A 25,338-nucleotide genomic window follows, 5' to 3' on the forward strand; every position below is an offset into this window, starting at 1 on the left:
GATAATTTATACCACAGTTCTTCCCTTAGAAAAGGCCGGGTTACAATGTATTTGATCAAAAAGCAATATGGCGGACGAAATGCTTCGTGTGGTTGAATTCTACAGCGGCATTGGAGGAATGCACTTTGCCTTGAAAGGTAAGGGACTTGTTCTACATTATTATAATTTGACACCGGTTGTGTATGTATACTATTCACAATGTACAACATAACATTGTGCTTATCTTGATTGCAGAGCAAATGTGAAATGTTTGTATCCCTTGCCATTAAATTGTACATGTAAATTCAAGATCCATTGAAAGAATTTGCTTCATGAAAGCAAACTTATATTGAGTATTACTGAAGTGAGGATCTCTTTGTCTTCAAATTTACTCTGAAATCATCTGGATGTCCTCTATTTAAACATGGTTCACATGTCATGATCTTGTAGGGTTTGCTACGTAATCTGAAGATGGTTTGCAAAAAAATATATCAAATGTTAGTGAGAGTTTTTGTGTAAATGTTTCATGAAAAGGAGAGAAGCAGTCAAGAGTTTTGTTACTTTCTTTAATATCTGCCACCAGTTTTTGCATGGTGCATATATGCATGTTTCACCAAGGGGTCATAGAGATTTACATGAAATAAATATTCATATTTTTATCTCATACTTGCTTTTAGGATGTCGATTTTCTGGGAAGGTATTTGCAGCCCTGGAGATCAACACTACAGCAAACCAAGTGTACCAGTTAAATTTTGGTGATACAAAATTACTTCAAAAAAATATAGAAGTGAGTTTAAATATTGTCAAACCTCCCATAAGTGACCACCTAAAATGTCAAGCCTAGGTTGTTGCTTATGGGAGGTGGCAGGTGGACTGGGAGCAGGGATGGCGCAGTGGTGAGAGCACTCGCCTCCCACCAATGTGGCCCGGGTTCGATTCCCGGACCCGATGCCATAAGTGGGTTGAGTTTGTGTTGGTTCTCTTCTCTGCTTCGAGGGTTTTTCTCCGGGTTCTCCGGTTTTCCTCCCTCAGCAAAAACCAACATACAGTGATTCCAGCTGGCTGTAAGCTGTGCTCCAAGGTCACACATGGACCGTATAGCGGCTGCCAGAGGCGCCAATGTATGCTTTCGGTTCAACCTTGTTGAGCTGCGTCATTGCTGTACTTTGCGACGGCGATTAGCCACGACAATTATTATTATTATTATTATTATTATTATTATTATTATTATTATTATTATTATTTACGATAGCTCAGACCACATTGGGTCAAAATTTTGCCTCATTAACATATGTTAACTGCAGAGACTTACCTCATAAGCCAATGCCCATCTAAATCCATGTAATAACTTTTAGTAGCCACCAAAATGTTTAAGCTTTTCAAAGTATTTATTCAGAGTATTATGGTTCACTTCTGATAAACTACATAATGAGTCAAATCAACAACACCTTATTATCCAATTTCCGCTCTATTATCTATCAAGTAGACGCTTATGGGAGGTTAAAAACAAAACAAAATTTCAAAGTTTTAGCTCTAAAAGTGGTTGCGATCGCTTGCAAGAGTTGGTTGCCTACAGGAAGTTCCAAACACAGTGATTTGACCCAGAAAATTTTGGTATTTTGGAATTAACTGGTTGGTGAGGAGAGCTGGTCGCTTATGAGAGGTGGCCACAACTGGAGGATCGGTTGTATTACATTAATTACTTCACAGTTATGATGGTAAATGTTAGTACATGTAGGTATATTTGAGTGCATTAGATTAACATTCTTAGGGGTGGCGAATGGTTTTTCAAAAACTCTGAATCTTGCAAAATTTTAGTTCAGTTTCACAGGTCTTACAGTCTCGTTTTTTAGTGGTTATGTGCGTCACACAATCTCAATTTTTTGCAAGGCTAGGGGGCTCAAAGTCCCGACTCATTATCTGTTTTTGTAAATGATGTCTTCTCGTCACTTAATATTGAATTACAATGACTGAAGCAACTCTCAAATTTCCGAGAAAACCATCATCCTAACTTCTCCTAAATTGTGTGATTTCCACAAAAAGCTACGAAACCTACTGCAACGTCCATTTTGGCACCAAAAAAACAGTTATTTTGTTCTAGGATATGATTATGAAGTGTGTTATAACCAAATTTCCAGCCTGTTAGAAGCTGGCTAAAAGGCTGTGCAAGCTCATTCTAGCTCTCAACTAAATCTGGGGCTCGTATTTTAAAAGTCTGAACATCTCACACTCGCACTCAAAACACTTTGAAGTCTCAGTCTTGCAATCTGAAAAGACAAAATGTCTCGGGCTTGCAGAGAAAAACACTAGTCTTGCTGTCTTGCAAAGTTTTGCATTTACCATTCGCCACCCCTACTCTTAGATTACAATAAAAAATTAAATTTTAGATTGACATGTATGTTCTGAATAATTGTTCCTTTAAAGAGCATAATGGTACTAACAATGACAAGCAAACAAAAAAATTTGGAAGTCAATCCAGCAAAGGCTGTCATTTACTTTACAGAGTTTATTTTTAGCAAGCATCTGCTTCCACTATGAGGCAACTTTCATTGTTCATAGTGATAGGGCAAGCTTAGCATGAGTAGTGTTTTCCAGTGAGCATGACATATTGAAAGAATCATTCTGTCAAATCACCAATTGACTTACATGAAATGAATAACAATATAAATCTTATGGTTTGTCTCAATTCATGCAGTAAATTTGTCTTAAATACATGGTTTCTTAAAGCATGAACAAATAATTCACCTCCAACTTTTCTAGTTAAACTGACTGCATCTTAAACTTGGCAATAGGCTATGTAGGTGACAAGATAGATAAATAGATAGATAGATAAATCGTTTATTAAACTCACAACTTGCAGCTATAAGCTGAAGTACTTGTGTTATATACAACATGTTTAAAAAATTTAAACTATAAAAATTTGTAACTGTACATAACCACTACAGTGTCTAATACTACCACTACTGGATACCATTTTTCGAACAGGCTAAACTAACTAAATGCTGTATTATATACAAGCGTTTACAGGGGCATGTACCAACCTATCTTAAAAGTTTACTTAAGCTTAATAGCGACACTCATTCACGGCAGACTAGGTATGCCAACTTCAATATTGCTCGCCCTGTTATCAAACGTAAAACTGAAGGAGGAAGAACATTTACTGTGACTGCCTGTCAAGCCTGGAACAGCTTACCGCTATCAATGCAGAAAATAGCGTCGCTTAATTCTTTTAGGAACTCTCTTTGGAAAAAATTTTTTGAAGAACAGCAGCTTTTAAATCATTTTATTCTGTGATTTAGTTATACTTTTTGTATTTTAAATTGATTTTATCTCTTATCTATTGTATTTTTATTCGTTATATTATCTCATAATTATGTCATAGTTTTAACATCCGTATTGTACATAATTTTTAGAGGGCCACTGGTTTGTTAGTTTTTTTTTTATGCTATTTTAGTGCTACCCTCTTTAAATAAAGTCTTTACTTACTTACTTACTTACTATATAATCATAAAATACATCAAACTAGTATAAAATCCTATTTACAATTGTTGTTTATTTGCATAGTGCATTATGAATTCAAAGTATTTCTAAACCTCTTTGTTTTTACATTCGGGATTGAGAACATATGCCTAGTCCTGAAATTATATCTCTCGCTGTCATTGTGCGCAGGCAGCAGGCCAGCTAGTTTGTGCTGGTCATTACTCTCTACAATTTGTTTAAACAGAATGCTACATAATTCGTCACGTCTATGAAAGAGTGTTTTTAAGCCCGCATCTTCCAGGGCCTTGCAATACGAAACCTCTGGGAACAGGATCCTTAAGACTTTTTTCTGAACGCTCTCTATTTGGTTGGACAAATAGGCCGGCAAGCTAGAGTGGAAAGCCTGGCATGCATATTCTAAAACGGAACGTATGCATGCACAATAAAATTGAACTAGAGACTTAAGGTCTATACCAGCGTGCTTGAGATATCTTGCTTTGGGGTGTTTTGGAACTACTAAACCAAAGTCACTTGTGATTTAAGATGGATTGTATGCCTGGAGGGGGGGGGGGGGGTGGGGGGGAGACTCCTAGGAAAATTGGGTGAGGGTGTACGGCCAGCTTCCCAAAACCCTTACCCTATTTGTGACCAAAATCTACAATTTTCGCTACCCTATTTTTGACCTGACCCTGTTTCAGACCTGCCTCAATTAGTTACCTAGTTCAGGCCGATGTTAATTAAAGGCACTGTGAAGGGCTTTTGTCAAGGTCTTATCAATAAGGATGAAACAGTAGCTTCTTCTTAAGAACATACCCAATTCAAGGCTAGAGTGCAAAAAGCATACCCTATTTATGACCAAAAATGCAAAATTGATACCTAATTTATGACCAAGACAGCTGAGAAACCATACCCTTTGGGGCTGCACATACCTATATAACCCATATGAAGGAGTACCTCCACCCACCCACCCCCCTCCCCGGGATTGCATGGACTCCTCTGACTTGTTGATTTTGTTGTTTTTTTTTTTTTTTAGGGTCTTACAGTCCAAGACCTTGATGGTCTTTCTCCTGATGTGTTTTTAATGTCACCACCTTGTCAGCCATTCACAAGGTACACTGTACAAATGATTTGAGTCCTCTGTACAATGTACATTGAGGACCATTCACCCCTTGAATGCGTGAACATCACCACCATAGAACTGGAAGCGAGGTGCACAAGTGCCACATGCATTTACATTTGAAGAGTCAGGCATGATAATGCCACTTAAAAACAGCCTTTGATCATGGTAGTTAATTAATAATTAGGTCTAGGCCCAAAGTTGCACTTTCTTTATGGTCAAAAAAGCTCTCCAGTCAGTCGAGGCCTTTATGAAGCCTAGGTTTGCTCTCCAGTGAAAGTCTTTCAAGGATCCTTGAGGATCTTCATGAAAATCTTAACAAGGATCGTAATCAAGATCATTCAAGATCCTGGTTTTAGAGATCCTAAATATCCTGAAGATTAATTTAGTAACCTTCTGGATATTTAGGATCTCTAAAATGCTCTCCAAGGGTCTTCAAAGATCTTGAGCAAGATTCTCATGGATGTGGAAGGATCTTCAATTTTCAATTCTCGCCAGTGCCTTTGAAGATCTTTGAGGATTCAGTTCCAAAGATCTTTACAAGATCTTTCAAAGATATTTTGAAGAAGTTCTTTATCTTAGCTTTCAGGAACTTTTAGTAGCTAGGTCCTTAAGAACTTAGTAATTAATATGAAAATTTTGTGGTATAGTGCACATGCATGAAATAATATTTCAGACTCTATAATCGTGAAGTATTTCCATTAATTTTTGTTTCAAAAAGGGTTGGTCTTCAGGGAGCTTCCAAAGACCCAAGAACAAGAAGTTTTCTTCACATTTTGGAACTCCTTCCACAGTACGTAAATAATGTTTGACGAGTGTAATTGTTGAAAATAGGAGCAACAGACCAATGAGTATTTCCAGAGATTTGGTTGACCTAGGAACCATTAAATATCACCATTATTACACAACTAAATTACATGTAGTTCTCAATCACAATTACGTTGACCATGCTTCACGTTTAACGGTCTTTCCAGTCAGTGATTGTTAGATATTTGTCTAAACACTTTCATGTTGTATGGGAAATCTCTTTTTGATGAAGCTTGCTTAGGACCATATTGGGAGAATATCAGCTCTTGGTCTTCTCTGTATGGTCCGCGCTATACTTGGTCCATTCTATAAAAACCTTGGGCCAGTTATCTCCCAACATGTGTTTGTTGGCTATAAATCATACCTTATGACGCCACATGACGTGATAGCATCTGCCATCTCGGATCTGCCGAGTTTCTCAGGAAGTTAGAAAATGGATGAAAGTATATAAAAAGTAGCTGCTTGACTATATTCTGCAATGCTGCAGTCCTTGGAGAGTGAATGAACAAACAATTTGCCAAACAACCATGTGGTACATGTAGGTGGCATCCACACCCCCTCTCCCCTCCCCCTGTACACCCAAGGGTTACTTTGTACGTGCAAACTCTTGTAAGCCAACACTCCCACATGAAGGCTGTACTAAAGGTGTCCGTGTGTGTCCAGTGTAAGGTGTTTCCACCGATCACGAGCATTGTAATTGTGAAATGATAAGATACATGTAGTCTTTGAAATTTACAGGAAAACAACTGAAGCCTGGTTTAATATGATATTCATGGTCCGTTAGGTTCTCATTCACACATGAACTCTGAGTGGTTACAACTTTATTTAATCTAGTTTGGCTATCATTGCTTTTCTGAAATTTGCTGATAATTTACCCATCAGAGTAAAATTGTATATTTGTGTGACAGGTTGTCGAGATCACCCAACTACATTCTAATGGAAAATGTGAAAGGATTTGAAACTTCAGATACAAGGTAATAAATTAAAATGATATGGACATTACAATTGAGACAGAAGCTATAGCTGACTGTGTTTGATAGAGGGGTTAAGCATTGCACTTTAATACAGAAAATGAGAAAAGGCAGAGATGGTCACAGGACCATTATTTCCCTGCCATTTACTTTGTTCATTTGGAGAACTTTTATTTTAGTAATGTTTGGTAATGGTGGTAGCCAGGGGTGTCAATTTAATTTGAATTCCGACAAAGGGCATATATTTTGTTTGGGAAATGTTTATCTGTCATCAAAAGACCTGTGTACACTATGAGGGTCTAACATAAGTTTGGCAGGATGCAGGATGAGAATAAAAAATAGGGGTGGGATGACAGAAATTTTAAAGGCAGGATGCGGGATAAAAACAGTCAGTTATCAGTGGGATTTGCTCAAATATTTTGTGCGGGGGATGCAGCATAAACATTTGAAAATCACACGTTATAGACATTATGCGAGGAACTGCCACTCTAACCTGGCGAGATCAGGACAATTATTCTGAGTGGTGTGGGATGGCTGGATTGAGCCAAAAATAGTGGCGGGATGGGGGATTGAAAAAGCCTATGTTAGACCCTCCACTGTGGTTGTAACAACAGAGCTTATCATACACTTTAATACGACTACTGTATAGATCAAAATTAATTCGCTTGTAACTCACACTGCAGATGTCTTGTCCCATTCTAGAGAACAATTTTTACATACGCTGAAGGCTTGCGGCTACAGTTATCAGGTACATTACATAATGATTACACAGTGAAACCTGTGTTAAGCGGACCCCATATTAAGTGGACGCCCTTTATTAAGCGGACACCAGCTTGAGTCCCTAAATTTTGTTCCCGCATTTACTGTAAAATATGCCTGCATTCAGCGAACACCTCTGTTAAGCAGAGGATACCAATATTAAGCCATTTTGTTGCACAAAACCTGCAATAAGCAGAGACTTCAAGAGCATTTCACCTCTAAAGGTTTAGCTAGCTGAGTCTCCAATAATATTGTTCAGCGATGTCGTTTCAAAGCTAAGTGATTATTTCAGATTGACGCATTGACTGACTGGACATTGTGCTATGAGCAGTCTTTGATCTCAAACTGTGGTACACTGTGTTGCAAAAGGGTTTAATAATTTACTATTATTGCACAACATGTTAGAACCTGTTTTGAGCAGACACCCTTTACTAAGCGGACACTAATGAGGGTCGCAAGTGTGTCCGCTTAATACAGATTTCACTGTAATTAATAGAGGCTGAAGGTTAAGAGAGTTTCTAAGGTAATCCATCCCAAGGTATTTTTAAATAACTTCTGCTTTTGGAGATCCCAGGAGGATTCAGAAATAGCCAATCACGTGATGTAGATTCTGCCCTCATGGACGGCCTACGCGGCATTACCAAAGTTTCATCCTCCGCAAAAACATCCACACCTGATCTGCATTTACATCCACGTAATGCGTACGTTAACATTATCAACAGTAAGATCTGGCTACCAAGTTTAAAAATAACTCGAGAGGAATTGCCCAGGGAGTAAGGCCTATACGTTAACTGACTCTTGCCCTTCCTGCTCGCTTTATTACATTGTATAACGTAAGTTACAGAGGGTTAAATGTAATATCTTTGAGTGCTACACTAGTACATGTACAGTACATGTAAATACACTGCTTATATTTACATGAACTTATGCGGCTAATGGTGATTTTACCTTAACATCATTATTTCATACTACATGTTAGGTCCCTTGCTTGTTGATGGTGCGTCGAAGTTTGATTGCTTTGTCTGTTCATTGGCCCATGGCGATTTGCAAATTGACAAACTCGCCTCCTTCACTGTACATGTAGTTAACTTTCCTTTATCATTTGAAGTTGCTAATCAACTGTTAGTTTAAAGAACTACTTGTTTTAATTTAGTTTGTGAAATTTATGCAGCCCCTCCAAAAAAATCCGCCCAGATGATAAAAACGTGTCTTGAATTGCTGAAAAAGGGCAATTCTTAGGAACATATAATCATTTCGAGGGTACTGAAAGTATATTTCGATCATAAGTGGTGTTGATTTAGTCAGGAGGGACTCCTGGATTTAGTCTTCCTTCCATAAGCATTTCATATTGTTTCGGCTATTGTTTCTGTTTCTGTATCTGGGTCTCCCTCCGCAGAAGGTTCGAAACTTCCCTTAAAGAAAGCCATTGTGTGACGTGAGTTCAGGCACAAAGTCGAATGGATCGCCCTTCACATAACCCTGCGCATGTACTCATATCGTTCAGCGGATTCTCCCCAACCCTCCCCCCAAAGAACCTTTGAACCTCTGCAGAGGAGGGAGTATCTGGGTTGTGGCGGTGATAATCGTACTGTTTTTATTCACTTGTATTCATTTCTTAGTTAGCTTCCTCAAATTTTGTTAGTTTATTAATTCCCGCCTTTGCTTGTTTAACAGGAATTCTTGTTATCTCCGACTCAGGTATGGTGGTCATTATAGAAGAAGAAAAATAACTTTATTTAACGAGGGCAGAAACACTTTACAGTTAGCACTGACAAACTAGTGGCCTTCATTATACTGTACATAAAATCTAATAAATAAAATGACTAATGACTAAATACTTAGTAAAGTTGACTTAAGAAATAGAGAAATGGTCGAGCTCTATGAATGAATCCTTAAGATAATTTACATAATTTTGCTTAAAATGCATTCTTACTTGATCTAATATTGATAGGGAGCTTGTTCCACTCTTTCACTGCCGTGGCTGCAAATGTCTTTCCTCCCTCTGTTTCACGCGAGTATTTCGGGCATCTCAGAGTTACGCTTCCATGCCTGGACTTGCCTCGTAGAAATATCACTAATCCTTGTCTGTGGGTATGTGAATGTACAAAGAAAAAAGAGCAAGCATTTAATAGGAGTAAAGGATAGGAGCGTAAGCAATCCCCGATGAAAGACTAAAGAATCTTTGAAGAACTTTGCAATATTCTTTAAGGTCCCTTTGACGATAACGCTTTGAAGATCCGACAGTAGCAAAAACAACCACTGAATAATTTTTTTGTACCATAAGTTTTAATATTGGCAAGAATTTTTAACGATCCTCAAATATTGTCCGTTTAATCAAGAAAGATGTTTATTACCATTTAATCGCTCGACAGAACTTTGAGTGTTTTCGAGTCATAATTGGTGCTGATTCAGTCTTCCTCCTCCTAGAAAAGACAGCATGGTTAAGATCTGTGGAAGATTCTCTTCAGCATTGGTCTCGAAGAATTGGCTAAGTTAGCCATTTTCTCTAGATCGGTTGTTAAGCGTCAGCTATTGACAGAAATAGACATTAAATTTCAGTTGATTTGCTTTGTGAACACATATAAGCGTAACTGTAATAATATAGTTTGTTTCTCGTAGCTTGGAATCCCAAATTCTCGTCTGAGGTACTACCTTCTGGCTAAAAAGAAACCGCTTCAGTTTCACTTTGCCACACGTGATGAGGTAATTACAATATATGTGTGTTGATGTTTGGTCACGCACTTTCTCGGGAGGTGTCTGTTTATAACAGAATTGTGTTTGTTTATAAGAGAAGTTTGCTTATGACACGTTGCAAAAATACATTCTGTTAGGACCTCGACTGAATGCCTAATTAGGGGACGTTCCGCTTGCAATTAGTGTCTGTTGGACATACATGTAATTAATTGGACAGAGGTAATTGGACTGACCATAACTAACACTCTTACATGTATAAGAAAAACAAAGGTTCGGTACAGTCAATATAATTAACTCCAGCCCTTAATTTGACAGATCATGGAGAGTTTTCCATACATGATAACACGCGATAAATGTGACAATCAATGCAGCGACTGTGGAAGAGATTGTGTAGCCGAACCAGGATGTACAACCAATGAAGTTAAGCCAACTGGGCTATTACCTGCTTCGGATTGCACTGTGGATAGTACTCACAGAGATCGACATAACACAGGGTGCCTCAAATGCCTTCAAGCTAAAGTCAATGTAGAACTGAAGCCTGTACTTGATAAATATAATCCCACAAACTGTAGAAAAATTGGGGACTACTTAGAGAAAGGTAACAATGACAATTACTTCGAGAAGTACCTACTGCCGGCGAAAGTTTTAAGCAAATTTGTTCTTCTTTTAGGTAAGGATGTCATTGTTTTTTTCTTGGTGAGCTTGTAGTGTAAATTTAAAGATTAGTTATTTAAGCAGTATGTAGTGTTATTTCTCCCCAGGAAGGACTCCCATTTAAAAAGCACGGGGGTGTTCGTCATAGCTTTTAGGGAAAAAAACGCGGTTTTGGTACTCTTAGGGTGTTCAGCCCCTAAAGGTCCACAGTGGGAGCTTCTTCTTTTATGGTATTGAACCGAAACAAGAGACCGAAAAACATGTGTTGCTTTAGAATTGGTACCTCTTAGGGGTGAACAAAATTTCAAGCCACGCCCACAAAACGGGGTCTTGGTACCCCTTAGCGATTTTTTTTCAAAATTTCTAAGGAGCACCCCCGTCCTTTTGTGGGGGTCCCCCGGGCATTTATCACGTGACCAGCAGTCATGCAAATTTATGGGAACAAAAGAAACTGTTTACATAAGAAATGAGTTCAGTTTCCACAGGATTAGTTTGGGACACCAACGTGGTGGCCGTTTCGTTGTTTTAGGACATCAATATGGCTGCCGTGATGTAGAGGGTCTGGGTGGGTTTAACTGTTTAACTGCAAGCTGAAAAGTGACGCATTTTATAAATGATAACTGAAGTCTTAGGTCTGCAGAATTGACTGATAGTTGATAAATGAGCTGCAATTTAAACTGATACATGTAGCTGTTGAATGGACGAAATTAAGTGGCAAATGAGATTCCAGCAACCCTATTCTTGCCCTTGTCTGTGTGTTCTCAAGCTGCAGAGGACATAGAATAGAACAGAATAGGATAGGATAGGATAGGCTAGGCTAGGCTAGGCTAGAATAGAATAGAATAGAATAGAATAGAATAGAATAGAATAGAATAGAATAGAATAGAATAGAATAGAATGCCAACTCTCAAGACTCTTAGTGCTTTTTTTGCGTTATTTTGTTTGCTGTTGTTGTTGACTTGTTCATGATGCTGTTTTGTGTGTTATTGTTTAAATCGTTTTCCAAGCAACGCATAACACGGTTTTGTTAACCGAGCTTTGAAATAAATATTCTGAAGATATGTTCTATGCTCCTTTTTCTTTTGACATTTATTTAAATTATATTTACTTTTTTTTCCTTAATAGACATTGTCAATCGTCAGTCCGCACGTTCTTGCTGCTTCACCAAAGCGTGAGTATTTCGACAGCTAACGGTAAATACTAGAAATTGCTTGTTCAATTTACTTCGATTAACCAGTTTAACTCAAGCAATCCGCTTACTTCGTTTGTGTTGTTTGTGTTGTTTTTGTGGTTTTGTTTTGTTTTTGTTTTTAATCACAACAATTACAATTTCCTCAAATGTGATTGGTTCATAAACTGCTCTATTTTGCTGTAATTAATCTGCAAAGTTGTAATCGGACAGTGTAATCGGACAATTGGCTGTAGGCGGACAGTTACATAAGCCAATCATTTTAAGTCCTCTCCGCTAAATCCACCAATCACAACATTGATTACAATCACTATAGTAACCAATGCAAGAGACTGACTTTGTAAAACTTTGGAGGTTTAGTCTCCGGTGACTGTTTTGAAAGAAACTTAACAACCATTTTGCAAGCTATTCTCCATATTTTTGATTATGATATTTAGAAAGACTATTAAAAGCTCTTTTTTCAAAATAATGAAACTTTTACTTGTGGGGGAAATTGTTATTATGATTAATTAGAAACAGGACATTGTGTCGTCCAATTCAGTCTGTAATCATACTCGTGATTAACAAATCGGACTCCCGCCTCGCGGTCATCCGATTTTGTTAATCACTCGTGTGATTACAGACCGAATTGGACTCCACTCAGTCCTATTACCGTTATTAATTGTTTCTGTGACTGTCTTATAGGGAGGGTAGTAGTGTTAGTACGGGTCTGTAAGGGGTTGCTGGAAACTCAGTCATCAGTTATTTCAACGTCCATTTCTAGCAAATAGCCAATCACTGCAGCGTAAAATCACTATAGTGAACCAATCAGAATCGAGAAAATGCGCGGGAAAGTAGCGAACACCAATTCACACGTTTCATTTTCGCGGTTAGCTGTGTTACCCGTGTCGTGTGAATAAGTTTTATACTTGTAGGGCTGGACAAACATTGAACATAAATTCTGAATGTTCCCAGTTGAAGGGTAATTGAGGGTAGAGACAACTGCTATTTTTTTTACCTGGATTCGTCTTTTTCTTCTCATCTGAACAGCTATGGACACTATGCTGAAGGCACTGGCTCAGTGCTGAAGATGGCGGATATTGATGTAAGATGCCCTTTAGGTCGATCGTTCTCGAAACCCTATAGTTTTTATTTGTTATTTGATGTTCCCAGTCTTAGTGATATCATTTGCTGTAGAATACTTCCCATTGAATCTCTTTTTTTTCGATTTCTGTATGTGTTTGTTTACCTATTGTTTTGTTCGTTTTTCCTTTGTTTTGTTGTTCGTTTGGCTTTTTTTTTTGTTCAATTCCTTCTGAGCAACGACGTTTCGGTGTCATCCTGGCACCATTTTCAAGTTAAAAAATATTTGACACCTCATTGGAATGAACATGAACATTGAACAGCTATCTTAATGTTAATTTATTCAATTTCGCACCTCTACCATTGGTATAAATTAATTTACTTTTCGCACAAATATTTTTTAACTTGAAAATGGTGCCAGGATGACACCGAAACGTCGTTGCTCAGTTTTTTCGCTAATCTTTATCGTTAACTGTATTTCCAAATTTAATCTTATATCAATTCCTTCTAAGACAGTTTAGGGCAAGTAATTAGAGGGTCTATATGGGGTTGGGAAACTCACTTAACAGTTTAACTTTCGACGATATCTGAGCTACTGGGGTAAAATTTCAGCTTACTTATCAGCTATCGGGAAATTTTACCTATCACCTATTAGTTAAAAAAACTCGCCATTTCTAAGCTAACGGTTAGCATAACTGTCATCCAGACCATGTGAGGAACATGTCAGAATGTAGGCAATATTACTTGCCAAGTAATTTCCCCTTTTTGAGTATCTAATCTTGATTATAACCTGAAAAATGGCTGCCTTTTTCGGGTCAAAAAAAAAAAAAAGACAAAAAAAAAAAAAAAAACGCGAGTCATTTTCACGAGTTTTTGTAAGCCCATCTCCCTTTCTCGTTTCTTTTGATTACAGTACATGAAGTTCATTTTTTACGCCGTCTTCTTCACAGGACACAGAGATCTTCGAGAGATACAGAGATCTCACGGATGACCAAAGCAAATTGGAGCTGTTGTCTGTGTTGAAGTTAAGATACTTTACTCCGCGCGAGGTGGCCAATCTGCATGGTTTTCCGTCTGACTTTTGTAAGTTTTTTTTTTCTTAACGATGCATGTGAGTGTTTATCAAAGTTTTTTCTCGCAATGCAACTTTTCATTTGCTGCGTCGACAAGAGATAAAAATCTGATTTCTATTCAACAAATAGATTCCATGTTGCCGTGCGTCTGTTCAGAAAATGATCACAGATGACGTCAAAATGCCACGAGGGGATAACTGAGGGGTTCACTGATGTTCTTAACATATTTTGACGTCTTCTGTGATTTTTTTTTTTAATTTGTAACTTCTGTGATCTCTCACTTAACAAACGCATGGCAACACAGAATCTATCTGTTATATTTCATACGGAATCAAAACAAATGGTCATTACGTCATCCATACGTGTGTTTCCAATTGATCATAATCAAGAACCAATCAAAATGCGAGAATAATTTGACTTTCTGATTTCTTAAATAACAGCTTCGTTTAATTTTTAGGCTCACGAGTGGCTAAGGTTGAACCACAGATTCTTAATTACGCTTGTTTCAATGGCCGAAACTTCTGGCGTAAGAAGTGCGTTTACTCCTCTGTGCTAGTCTCATTTCTTTTTATTGTTATTCTATCTTTCCAGGCTTTCCCACTTCCGTGTCCGTCAAACAACAGTATCGCCTTCTGGGAAACAGCCTGAATGTTCACGTTGTGTCTGAGTTACTGAACTGTCTCTTCCAGTCTGCAACGTGACACAAAAGACATACTATTTTGAAGTTGGCATTTATGGGCATTCCGTGGCCAAATCCTTCGGCAAATTTGCAGCTACTGTCGCCACAAGTCAACCTTTGCTTATAAAGTCCTTCGTTTATTTAGCTCCCTCGAGCGAATCAGCAACGAAGTCGCAAGCGTGAAGCGGCGAAACCAATAGCCAGGGAAGAATTATTGGAAAGGACTTTTAGAAATTCAAATTTGCAGCCCGCGATTTTAGTTTATCTGTTTCTTTCACGAGCGTTTCCTGACTCCGCTTTTTACACTTGGAATCTTGTCGTCGAAAATAGAACACTGGCGCTGCCATGTCAAGCGATCGACGTAACTTCCTCCTAAAAACAACCAATCGCTAGGAGGGGGTTGGGGTGGACAACTCCTTGGTTCATGCTTACAGCACTGCCATGATTGCTGTAAGCTGAACTGAATATAAACAGAACTTGAATTCTTTTCTGGGGTTCCTCAGTGGGAGAATCCACGATGCTATCAAGGCACAACCGTACAAGACTTAGTTGTAATAATGTTAATTTTTGAAAAGTTACACGGCTGATGAGAAAAGAAAAGCAAGCAAAAAAGAGAATAACGTTTCGGTTGTCAGTCTTGCACGATGTTATGCGAGATGTAACGTGCAACGGAAAAATTAATTTATGCTGTTGTTGAAACTATAAAATACAATACATCAGAACTAAAGTAATCGCTCTTACAGTGGGGTATTAGGTAATCACGTGGGCTATTCGATTTATCTCCTTCCTAGGTCTTCAGAGATCAGGGAACGAGAATATTGAACGCGCTGGATAAATTTGTTCAAATTTAATTTTAAACGGGGTCATCCGGAGGTCTCGCAAGGTCTCACATGAATAGCTTGATACCTGTAAGGGAACAATATAAAACAATTGCAAACAACAAAAAAAATGCCCCTAGCCCCAAACCAATAACAGCTTCTGCACACAATAGCAGCACAGGGAAGCTGCTACACTATTTCAAATCTCCCAGTTCATTCTAAAGTACATTGCCCGTGCGTACCAAGATTGGTAGAATCCCGGGAGGAAAGGGGCACTCTCATATAAAAAAAGACGGGGGTGGGGGAGGGGGGGCTCGTCGGAAGGGGTACCAAGATCCTGTTTTGTGGCCTTGATTTTTTTTTATTTACCCCTAAGAGGTACCAATCCTAAAGCAAGACGTTATCTTCTGTCAGATTTTTTTCGGCTCAATAATGACCTTAAGATCGAGGTTTTCAGCATTTCCCGCAAACCGTGAACGTCAAGAAGTCACGTGACCAGTGCGTTGGCGTCAGGTTTGCAGTTTGAGGTTCACGTTTGTACGGCTAGACCACGTTCTAGAGATAGGTGATTTACCGCAAGGTTTTTTGCAGCCTAAAACAACAATCCCACGTTTGAGGGAAAATACTGCTTTTAAAAACTATATCGCTTATTAACTATTGAATTCTTTTTCATAGGAACGAAATTTTGATGACGATTTCTCAGCTAAAACAGAAGTGAACGAACGAATGAAAACAAACATGGCAGCCGGTGAATTAACCCGCGAATCTTAAGTCCCAAATGTGGGCAGACGGCTAACGTGAAACCGCTAACCGCAAACCGCGGCTTGCCGTTTGTGGTATGATCGCCAAACCTCGATCTTAAGGTCTCCAATATTACCCTAAAAGTTACCGCAAAAGTTCCCGCTATGGACCTTTTGAGGCTGAACACCCTAACAGGTAACAACGCTTTTTTTACCCTAATAGGTACGACGAGCACCCGAACACCCCCGTCCTTTTATATGGGAGTCCACCCCCGCCCCCCACTCCATGGGAATAATATTGTACGTCTCATTAGTACATAAGCAACTGTTTTATACACGAGTTCACTCTAATGAAACCAAAACAAGAAGAAAAGCTAAGAAAGATTCCTATAGGTTTCCAAGCACAACACAACAATATTCAGTCAGACTTCTCAAAATAAATTACCCAGTTCTTTATTTAGACGTTAGAAATCCTTGCATTGGTCATAACACACGTCATACTTCTGACCTTACAAACTTGCGCTTTGTTATCTCACCCTTTAGCTCACGTCATATGTACGTTTGCCTGGCCTCGGTCCAATGATTAAATTCGACTTTCTCTTGATAATTAATGGAAGTCTGTCAATTTGTAGACTTTGCTTGTTTCAATCATGCGGTCAAGTTAGGATGTAGGTAAGGTAAGCAAGCTACGATATTTGCCGATTTCATTTTAACTAAGTATATGGAGATCGCTGCTCTAATCGAATCAAGGCTCATGTGAGTTAGGATCTTGACTGTTATTTTACGACGTAATGTCAAAATGTCCTGCGAGAAAGATGGAGATTCTCTTCTCTTCTACCGTGGGCAGATCAGAAGAAAAGAAATGCATCTAACTTTGCAAGGGTGCAGTTCTAACTGCCTGACGCATCAAAGGTGTATACAGTACACTACGCCGGAGAAATTTGAAAACGCAGCTTTATTTCTACGGTAAGGCCGACCGTCCACACTAATACGTCACAAAAATGGAGCTGTTCACACCGAGCAATTTAAGAGCCAATTCCTGTAAATACCGAGAAGGAGATGACAGTCGCGAAATTTTCGATTTCTTCATATTTTGCCCAAATAACCTCTATAGTGAGTTGTTTTCGAAAATACCATTCAAAGGTCCTGAAGCGCTTTACTTTTTTCGAAATCGAAGAAATTTGAAAATCGTCATTCTAGCTGCCTGACGCCGCCGAAAATGACCGAAAATTGTGCATTTTCTTTTCACTCGTACAGATCAACGCGATGATATCTATCAATATACTTTGGGTAGCTCATAGTGCATGTCTTGCTGTTTCTAAAGCATTAATTTGATTAGCAAAAGCTCCAAGTGTAATAATATTTCAGGCCAATACAAGTACCTTCATCGAAGTTCGTGAGCGAAAGGGCTAATTTTAGCTAATTTCAATACCATCAAAAGCCCACTGGTACATTCAGTCTGAAGTCGAAACTAAAATTTTCTGAAAGCCCATACTCTATATTATGTTGTGTGAAAGTCTCTTCCGGGGCCCGAAAAAACTAACCCGTCGAAAGACAAAAACGTGAGATACATTGTTGTAAATTCGTCGTTCTTGAAACCAGCATGGAACTTGGCCAGCTACGTTCATCAAGAACAACAAGAAGCTTTTTTTCAGAAACAAATATTGTTTCGTTTCCGCAAAGATATTCAAAGCCTGAGAAAGGCCGGGGTTTTGATATCTTGTGCATGAGAAGTCCCGGGGTGAGGGGGATATGTGCTAATGCGCCGCTTTGCACCGCACTGATCTGTTCAGTTGCTAGAGCCTGGGGTTTTTCGTCCAGGTGAGGTTTAGTACTTAAACTATTGTAAAAGAGCAAGGGCTGATTAATTTAAGTTGTCTACACATGTATCAGTTATTACAGTCCACGCGCTTCGAAATGTATTTACTTTTGATACTTCACTTTGACTCTGCCCTAGGGGAGGGGGTGCTCCCTTATATCGGCTATATAGGTATGTCCAGCGTCAGAGGGACATGTTTTTTTAAGACATTTTATTCAGTTGTAGAGTATCGATTTCGGTCATTTTGGTCTCAAACTGGGTATGGTTTTTGCACTCTAGTCTTGAATTAGGTATGTTTTTTAGAAGAAACTACTTTTTTCATCATTATCGCTAAGACCAGCTACTAAAGCCATTCACAATACCTTTAACATCATTCTGAACTAGAGAACTAAGGCAGGTCTGAAACAGGGTATTAATTTAAGGGTCAGGCCATAAATAGGTTAGAAAAATCGCAGACTTTGGTGTTATATAGGGTAAATGTTTGGGAAGCGGACCGCACAGCCCCGCCAAATTTTTCAGAAATTCAAAGTATTGTGTGTGAGGCTAAATAAGGATAAGAGGCAAGAGCATCTGACTCGTACCTTTTCCATTTCTGTGCCGGGCAGTCCTTGATTCGAATGGATGCGTTTCGTTGTCAGTGACGCTGTATATTTTTCTTTTCAAAAACGACGCTTCATGTGTGACGACAGTTGTGCAATTATTCCTCCACTTTCGCTTGAATATTATGAAGCTAAAATACAAATGCTATCGATATTTTCATGGAAACCAGCTCTTGAAATGCCGCGGTATGTCGAAATACAAATTTTCTTATTTTTAAAAGGGCGCTCTAAGAAGTAAAGCTACTGGAATTGTGGCGGAAAATTCGAGAAATTCAACTAAATCTGGAAAATGTCGACACCTACGATATGAAGAAAACGTCATAAAACAGCCATATTGTGCCTATTTTGCAATATACCAACGTTAATTAAATTACAATATGATGAATTATTATCCAACTGCAGCGAATACCGTCCAAATAACAGTACAAATGTACAGCGATATTGTACAGTAGGAAACCTGTTTGCCATATTTGTACAGTAGAAAACCTGTTTCCCTCACAGGTCGGCGCGCGCACGCAAAACTGTCAGTTAATCATGAAGTTTCGTCAACTGCTCTCGCTTTGTTATCGGCATTAACTGGTCTCAGACCAGGATTTCAAGAAATGCTGCGATGAGACGGTTGTTTTTAAAGTAAAGTGTACCTGTTTACATGAAATGGTTGTGTTCGAATATTTACGCCAAACATGATGGATGCAACTGTAATCGATTGTTTACTCAAACTTCACGTTTCAAAACGTTTTTTTTTTACTTGAAGTCAAGTTCGGCTGTGGCCATGGGTGTTCCACAAAAATTAAGACTGCCGATATTGAACGAATAATGTGTGCTACAGTTGCAATTGTAACCTTAAAAAAGAAACATACAGTAGGCGGAAGGAAAATCAATTTCGGGCGATATGCACGTGCCGGTGATCGAAATAAATTTGCTTAACATTACAATGTACCAAAAGCAGCGTCTATTTTGATTTAACTGCAAATGTTTGGTAAAGTTAATCATGTGGTCAATGTAAAAGGAAACAAAACACAGATTGCAAGTATCCTTATTGACGAAAAAGGTTTCCATTCGCTTATTTTTGTTCTTGATGAAGATAGCTGGCCAAGTTCCATGTTGGTTTCACGAATGATGAATTTACAAAAATGTACCAGACGTTTATGTCTCTCGACGGGTTAGTTTTTTCGGGCCCCGGGAGAGACTTTTACACAACATAATATAGAGTATGGGCTTTCAGAAAATTTTAGTTTCGACTTCAAACTCAATGTACCAGTGGGCTTTTGATGGTATTGAAATTAGCTAAAATTAGCCCTTTCGCTCACGAACTTCGATGAAGGTACTTGTATCGGCCTAAAATATTACTACACTTGGAGCTTTTGCTAATCAAATTAATGCTTTAGAAACAGCAAGACATGCACTATGAGCTACCTTAAGTATATTGATAGATATCGTCGCGTTGATCTGTACGAGCGAAAAGAAAACGCACAATTTTCGGCCATTTTCGGCGGCGTCAGGCAGCTAAAATGGCGATTTTCAAACTTTCCTCGATTTCGAAAAAACTAAAGCGCTTCAGGAGCTTTGAATGGTATTTTCGAAAACAACTCACAATAGAGGTTATTTGGGCAAAATATGAAGAAATCCGAAATTTCGCGACTGTCATCTCATTCTCGGTATTTACAGGAATTGGCTCTTAAAACTGTCGGCTATTCGTCTTCGTGTGGACTGAAAATGTTTTGAAAACGGAGCTTTTCGAAAACGGTGGCGTTTAGATAATCATGGGAATTCTCTGATCGAGTTTTCCTCAAACACAAATTCGAAATGACCGGTTATATATTGTTGCGTTTTTAAATTCCTCCCGAGTACTGTGGACGGAAAGCATTTGATGCGTTTTCGGAGCGAAACTTCCGTTTTCAAATTTCTTTGGTGTAGTGTGGACGGGGCCGTATTTCGCTCAACCCCCCCCCCCCCCAAAAAAAAAAAAACCTAATAAACTACATGTAGCTACATGTAGCAAACAAAACATTGAAATATAAAAACGAAGATTCTGGTAGGCCTCCAAACATAACACAACATCCTTCGGTTAGTTTAATTGAATTTATTGGTTCGTGTATCATTATTTCACGGGTCTTAGTGTCACGTGGTGCGTATCTACTCCGCGCGAATCGAGTCGAATCGTCAAGTACCTCAGACTAATCGTCTCGAGTTTGTTGTCACGTTTTAAGAACTAGTAAGATTCCTGTATCATTATTGTTCACAGGGCTTGACTTCCGGTGGTTCGGATCGACTCGAATCGCTAAGTACCTAAGACGAATTGACTCAGTCTGGGTGTATTCAGGGGGACATGGATCAATTATCATGTTAGAAATCCTGGTATTGTTCATAACACACGTCATACTTCTCAGAGACCTTACACCTTTGCGTTTTTTTTTTTCTCGCTTAAACGACTAAATTCGACTTCCTCTGAACATGATTAACAATAAAGTCCGTCTATTTATAGACTTTGCTTGTTTAAATCAAGCAGTCAAGTTAGGATGTAGGCACGTTTAGCTCCGATATTTGCCGATTTTATTTAAACCAAGTATATAGAGGTCTGTGGAGATCACCGAGTCAGTCAAATCAAAGCTCATGTAAGTTAGGGTCTGTTGTAAGAAGCTAAATGACATAACGCCAAAATATCCCACGAGACAGATTGAGATTCTTTCTCTTCCCGCTACAGCGAGTTCATAAGACTTAGAGGAAAAAACGCATTAATTTTGGAAGGACACAGCTCTGATTTCTCGGTTTAGCCTAAAATTTCACACTGATGAACGCGTACTGAATATAGAAAACGCTCTTGAGAAGACGGATTGAGATTGAAATTGCACAGTGTCCGGACTACGTTGGGACAGGCTTAGGAAGCTTGGCGAACCTGGAACCTTCCTTCTCCCCAATATCGAGTGAGTCTATTGAATACACACGCTCAAGGAAGCGACATGACAGTGGCAGATCAACATATTTTAAACTTGCAAATGTCTTCAACTATGTAACAAGTTGTCAGCTTTATTAATTTTGTTTTGTTTTGGTTTATTTTTATTTTTTAGTTTACAAGTTTAAAATTCATTAAACTTAGTTAAAACCGGTCATAAATTTTTATTCGCATTTTTTGCCTTCAGGGTCAGAAGACCTTCACCAACTCTTTATCGTCTTTCGTTATGGATTTTAACAGCTGGAATATCTTGTGGGAGTTCTGTTTTGGATTATTAGCTGTACTGATTGTCGTCGGTAATTCTCTCACTATCTGGATATTTCTCAAACAGAAAATTCGCAGACGCGCTCATTTTCTGTTGATAAGTTTGGCTGTTGCTGATCTGTTGGTTGGACTGCTAACTGTTCCTCTTTACATGGTAGTCAACTTAGATACATCTGCACGGGAGCGTTTCCATACCAGCGTCTATGTTGACATTTGCACCGGTCTCACTTCCATCTTTACGCTTGCTGTTGTTTCCTTGGAGAGGATGTACGCTGTCGGCTGGCCTCTTCGCCACAGAACTCTCCGCCTGCGTACTTACAAGTTTGCCATTGTCACACCGTGGATCTTGGCGGCAACCGTCACGTCAATGCGGGTATTGCGTGACAACCGCTTAATAGGACTCACGGGCTTCCACGTCGTCATTTCTGCGTCACCTGCCGTCCCTTCATTAGTGATTTGTTCCGCGTATTGTGTTATTTGGTGGAAGGGAAAGAAACGGATGAACAGCCATAATCAGCAGATACAAAGAGAAACAAAACTGGCAAAGACTTTGTTTTTGATTATGGGAGCTTCTTTGTTAACTTGGCTTCCATTCCAAATAATAACTATATCGGGGTCTTCTCTGTTCAGTAGAATTAATCCATTTGGGATGATGTATATTATCAAGCTCTTACAATTCAGCAATTCGCTCGTAAATGTAATCATTTATCCTTTCAGAATTTCAGAATTTAAGGGTGCTCTGCTAAGAATGCTTCGAGGCTTTGTAACTCCATTTAACCGTAAGACCAGCAGGCGTAGGACTGAAGACGTGAATCATAAAACCGCCATTTAACACCACCTAGTTAACAATTATTCCACAAGCGCGCGTTGGATATGAGATGGTAGATAGCCAACGAGGCGCGTAGCGCCGAGTTGACTTTAATCATTTCATATCTAGCAAGCGGAAGCTGAATAAGCTATGACGACGGCGACGCCAGGGACGACGTCCAGTAACAGTTTTATTTTTTACCTTCGAATTTCGCAGCTGTACAGATTTGATCAGTGCACCTATCTGTCTTACTATCTTAACTTACTGAAGCTAAATGTGTAATGTCAGCGTTCAATTCCAAATTAAAATACGAAAAATTAGCCGCTGCCGTTCGCGTTCTCCAAAATATGCAGAATCTGGTCATTTCACGTTGTAGCTTTGCAGAGGACGACTAAGAAATGTACAAAGATTTATAACGCACGTGCGCAGCCGTTGTTCTACTCATTAAGCCTGTTGTTTGGTGGCGTTCTCGTTGCCGTTGCCGTCGTGGTTTGCTTAAGGTCCCTATAGTTTCAGTAAAAACGCGCCCACATAGAAAACTAAAGTAAAATAATGATAAAAACGCCCCCAAGAATTACGCGTAAAGCTTACCATACTCGTAGCTAGAACATGGTTTAATTGCTCATATGTAATGATGGCTAACCCAATGAAAACTCTTGAATTGCGTTTTCCAGTGATCAAGTTTTGAATAAAAGGAATGATTCCACAGTTCTGAAACTACAAGTGATGTAACATGACAATAACAATTTTTCAGGAAAATGTATTTTATTGATAAACTCGTTATAACACAATATATAAAGTTTCTGGAATTAACACTCGAATGTACAAGAAGATAGGAGGGTAGTGGATGCCCCCCCCCCCTACCATATCACTTTCCCATGCACGGTCTTCTTTTTAATAAGCTAATTTATTGGGAATATAATATATATGTATGTTTCGGTTCATTGTTTCTACAGTTTGCATTGTTTTTGTTGTTGTTGTTGTTTTTGTTTTTTTTAAAAAAAAAAAAAAAAAAAAAAAAAACGAAGTAGGCCTATAAATTATAGTGATGACCGAAGTAGCCTTGTAAATTGTAGTGGTAAAATGCGAAGTTAAATCACTATTAAATGGAAGATCCATAACAAGGATTTTTCTATCTCATTTCTCCGAGTACGTCTGTTTCATAAGATTCTATATTCGCCGCAGAAATAATGCGTTCCAACTGTTAGACTTACGAGGAAGGGCTGGGGGAGTCGGCGAAAACGCCCCCTCTAGCCTGCATTACAGACGTTCCCATCCTATTTTCCGTGCGGGGAAATCGAGCAAGCAAAGCGAGCAAACCAACACGCCTTGGGTGAGCAAAAAAATGAGAGAAGGGGTAGGGGTGAGCAAAAAAAGAAGGAGAAGTGTGAGAGGGTGGGGAGGAAAGGATTCATTTTTTTGCCCCACCCCTTCCCCTTGTTCCTTTTCGCACTCGCTCGCAGTTTCAATCCCTTCACATGCTTTCGTAAGTGAACCCCCCCTTGTTTAACCACCGCTCTCCCTCCCCCTCCTCGCTGTTTCACGCCCGCTACGCCGGTTAGCTCCCAGGCTCATTCGGCAGGTGTTATCATGACAATGGGAGAGGAGGGTTAGATGAAGCCTCCTGTTACTGATGTTGTGCTGTTGACTAAAGACTAGCAAAGTTCGTTTATTTACTTTGGTCTTTCAAACATAAAAGCTGTAAACAATTAGAGAGACTCATTAGAAAGTTAACGTTTTTGCAGATTAATTAAGATATGGGGTGGAGACAAGTAATAACATAATAACGTCATTAATAAAACAAGTTCATTTCATGCAATCAGCCGAACAAAATCACAGAGTAAAAGGCCTTGGATTGTTAAAGACTGCTAATTCGTCCAACCATAAGAAGCTCGCGAGTGGCAACTATAGTTTGAGTCCTTTTCACTGTAATTTACGAAAACAGAATCAATCTCAAATAAACAGGCTTCCTTGAAAGCCGTTAATTAACTCGCGATCGTTTAGTCACAGCTAGATAGCTGCAAATGTATTTTGAATTTTCTGATAATAGTTTTTGTTGAGAAAATTGACTTCAAAATAATAGACCTTCTTAAAAGACGTTAATTCGTCTCTTTTTCTGGTATAATTTATACAAAAACGTCAATTTCAGACTGACATAAGGCCTTAAAACTGTTAATTCATATATCTCCAAGAAAGCAGACGTAAATATCAGCTACCATTTCTTATTTTGATTTCATCAAGGAAATCAAATTCAGAGAAAATAGTTTTTCTTGCGCATGAAAACCGATTAAATTGTCTAAACACATGAAGGTATTTTAAAGCTGCAAATGTCCTTTTCATGATTCCTAAATTAATACGATTTACAACAAGAAAATAATTTTATTTGCAAAGAAAGCATATAAAGGAGATTTTACAATTTCAAGCGCGTAGAAAATCACGTGCTTGCGACAACTTTCCACATGTTTGGAACGAATTTAATAGTATGTGACGTTGTGACATGTAATTATGTGATAATTCTATGTTAACCCAGAATCACATAAATGTTTGCGAGAGGTGAAACGATATAATATTGTGCCGAAAGGCTCAGGCGTCCTTAAGTATTGACAATGTTCCTTCGGAGATATAGAATTCTTTAGCTATAGCGAAGTGAATGCAAAAACGTTGCATGTAACGATCTTTGCAGAAAAAATGAAACAACATGTATTATTCAAAACAATTATTTTGCACACACATATTTATTTCTTTAACACACATGTTAATATGCTAACGAAGAATTTTTCAGTCCTCGAAACCGAATGAAGATCGAATATTCCAAATGTCTCAAATGCTACTGTGAGGCTACTGTTTTTAATTTGTCCAAGTGCTTGTTGATG

General features: G+C 38.7%; 2 protein-coding genes across 5 annotated transcripts; both read left to right on the forward strand.

The window, feature by feature from the left end:
• Positions 1 to 19: 19 nt before the first annotated feature.
• Positions 20 to 15,191, forward strand: LOC110059096 (tRNA (cytosine(38)-C(5))-methyltransferase-like). Its single transcript, XM_020765779.2, has 13 exons — positions 20 to 137; positions 657 to 766; positions 4,493 to 4,569; positions 5,298 to 5,369; positions 6,292 to 6,357; positions 7,057 to 7,102; positions 8,788 to 8,811; positions 9,733 to 9,816; positions 10,123 to 10,477; positions 11,587 to 11,632; positions 12,680 to 12,734; positions 13,663 to 13,795; positions 14,377 to 15,191. Exons 1-13 carry the CDS (start codon positions 68 to 70, stop codon positions 14,484 to 14,486), a joined length of 1,248 nt encoding a protein of 415 aa, XP_020621438.2. The 5' UTR covers positions 20 to 67; the 3' UTR covers positions 14,487 to 15,191.
• A 437-nt stretch (positions 15,192 to 15,628) lies between these two features.
• Positions 15,629 to 23,605, forward strand: LOC110059084 (adenosine receptor A1-like). 4 transcript variants are annotated; one of them, XM_089277375.1, is made up of 2 exons: positions 15,629 to 16,699; positions 21,581 to 23,605. In XM_089277375.1, exon 2 carries the CDS (start codon positions 21,620 to 21,622, stop codon positions 22,487 to 22,489), a length of 870 nt encoding a protein of 289 aa, XP_089133501.1. In that variant the 5' UTR covers positions 15,629 to 16,699; positions 21,581 to 21,619; the 3' UTR covers positions 22,490 to 23,605. The 4 variants fall into 4 exon arrangements, with proteins under 4 accessions (XP_089133501.1, XP_089133502.1, XP_020621421.2 ...); XM_089277376.1 differs by having other exon boundaries at positions 15,629 to 16,694; XM_020765762.2 differs by lacking the exon at positions 15,629 to 16,699 and adding an exon at positions 20,445 to 21,364.
• Positions 23,606 to 25,338: the final 1,733 nt, after the last annotated feature.

Source organism: Orbicella faveolata, unplaced genomic scaffold (assembly GCF_042242905.1).
Source record: "Orbicella faveolata isolate gen_17 unplaced genomic scaffold, um_ofav_v1 contig_46, whole genome shotgun sequence".
Classification (NCBI taxonomy): Eukaryota; Metazoa; Cnidaria; class Anthozoa; order Scleractinia; family Merulinidae; genus Orbicella; species Orbicella faveolata.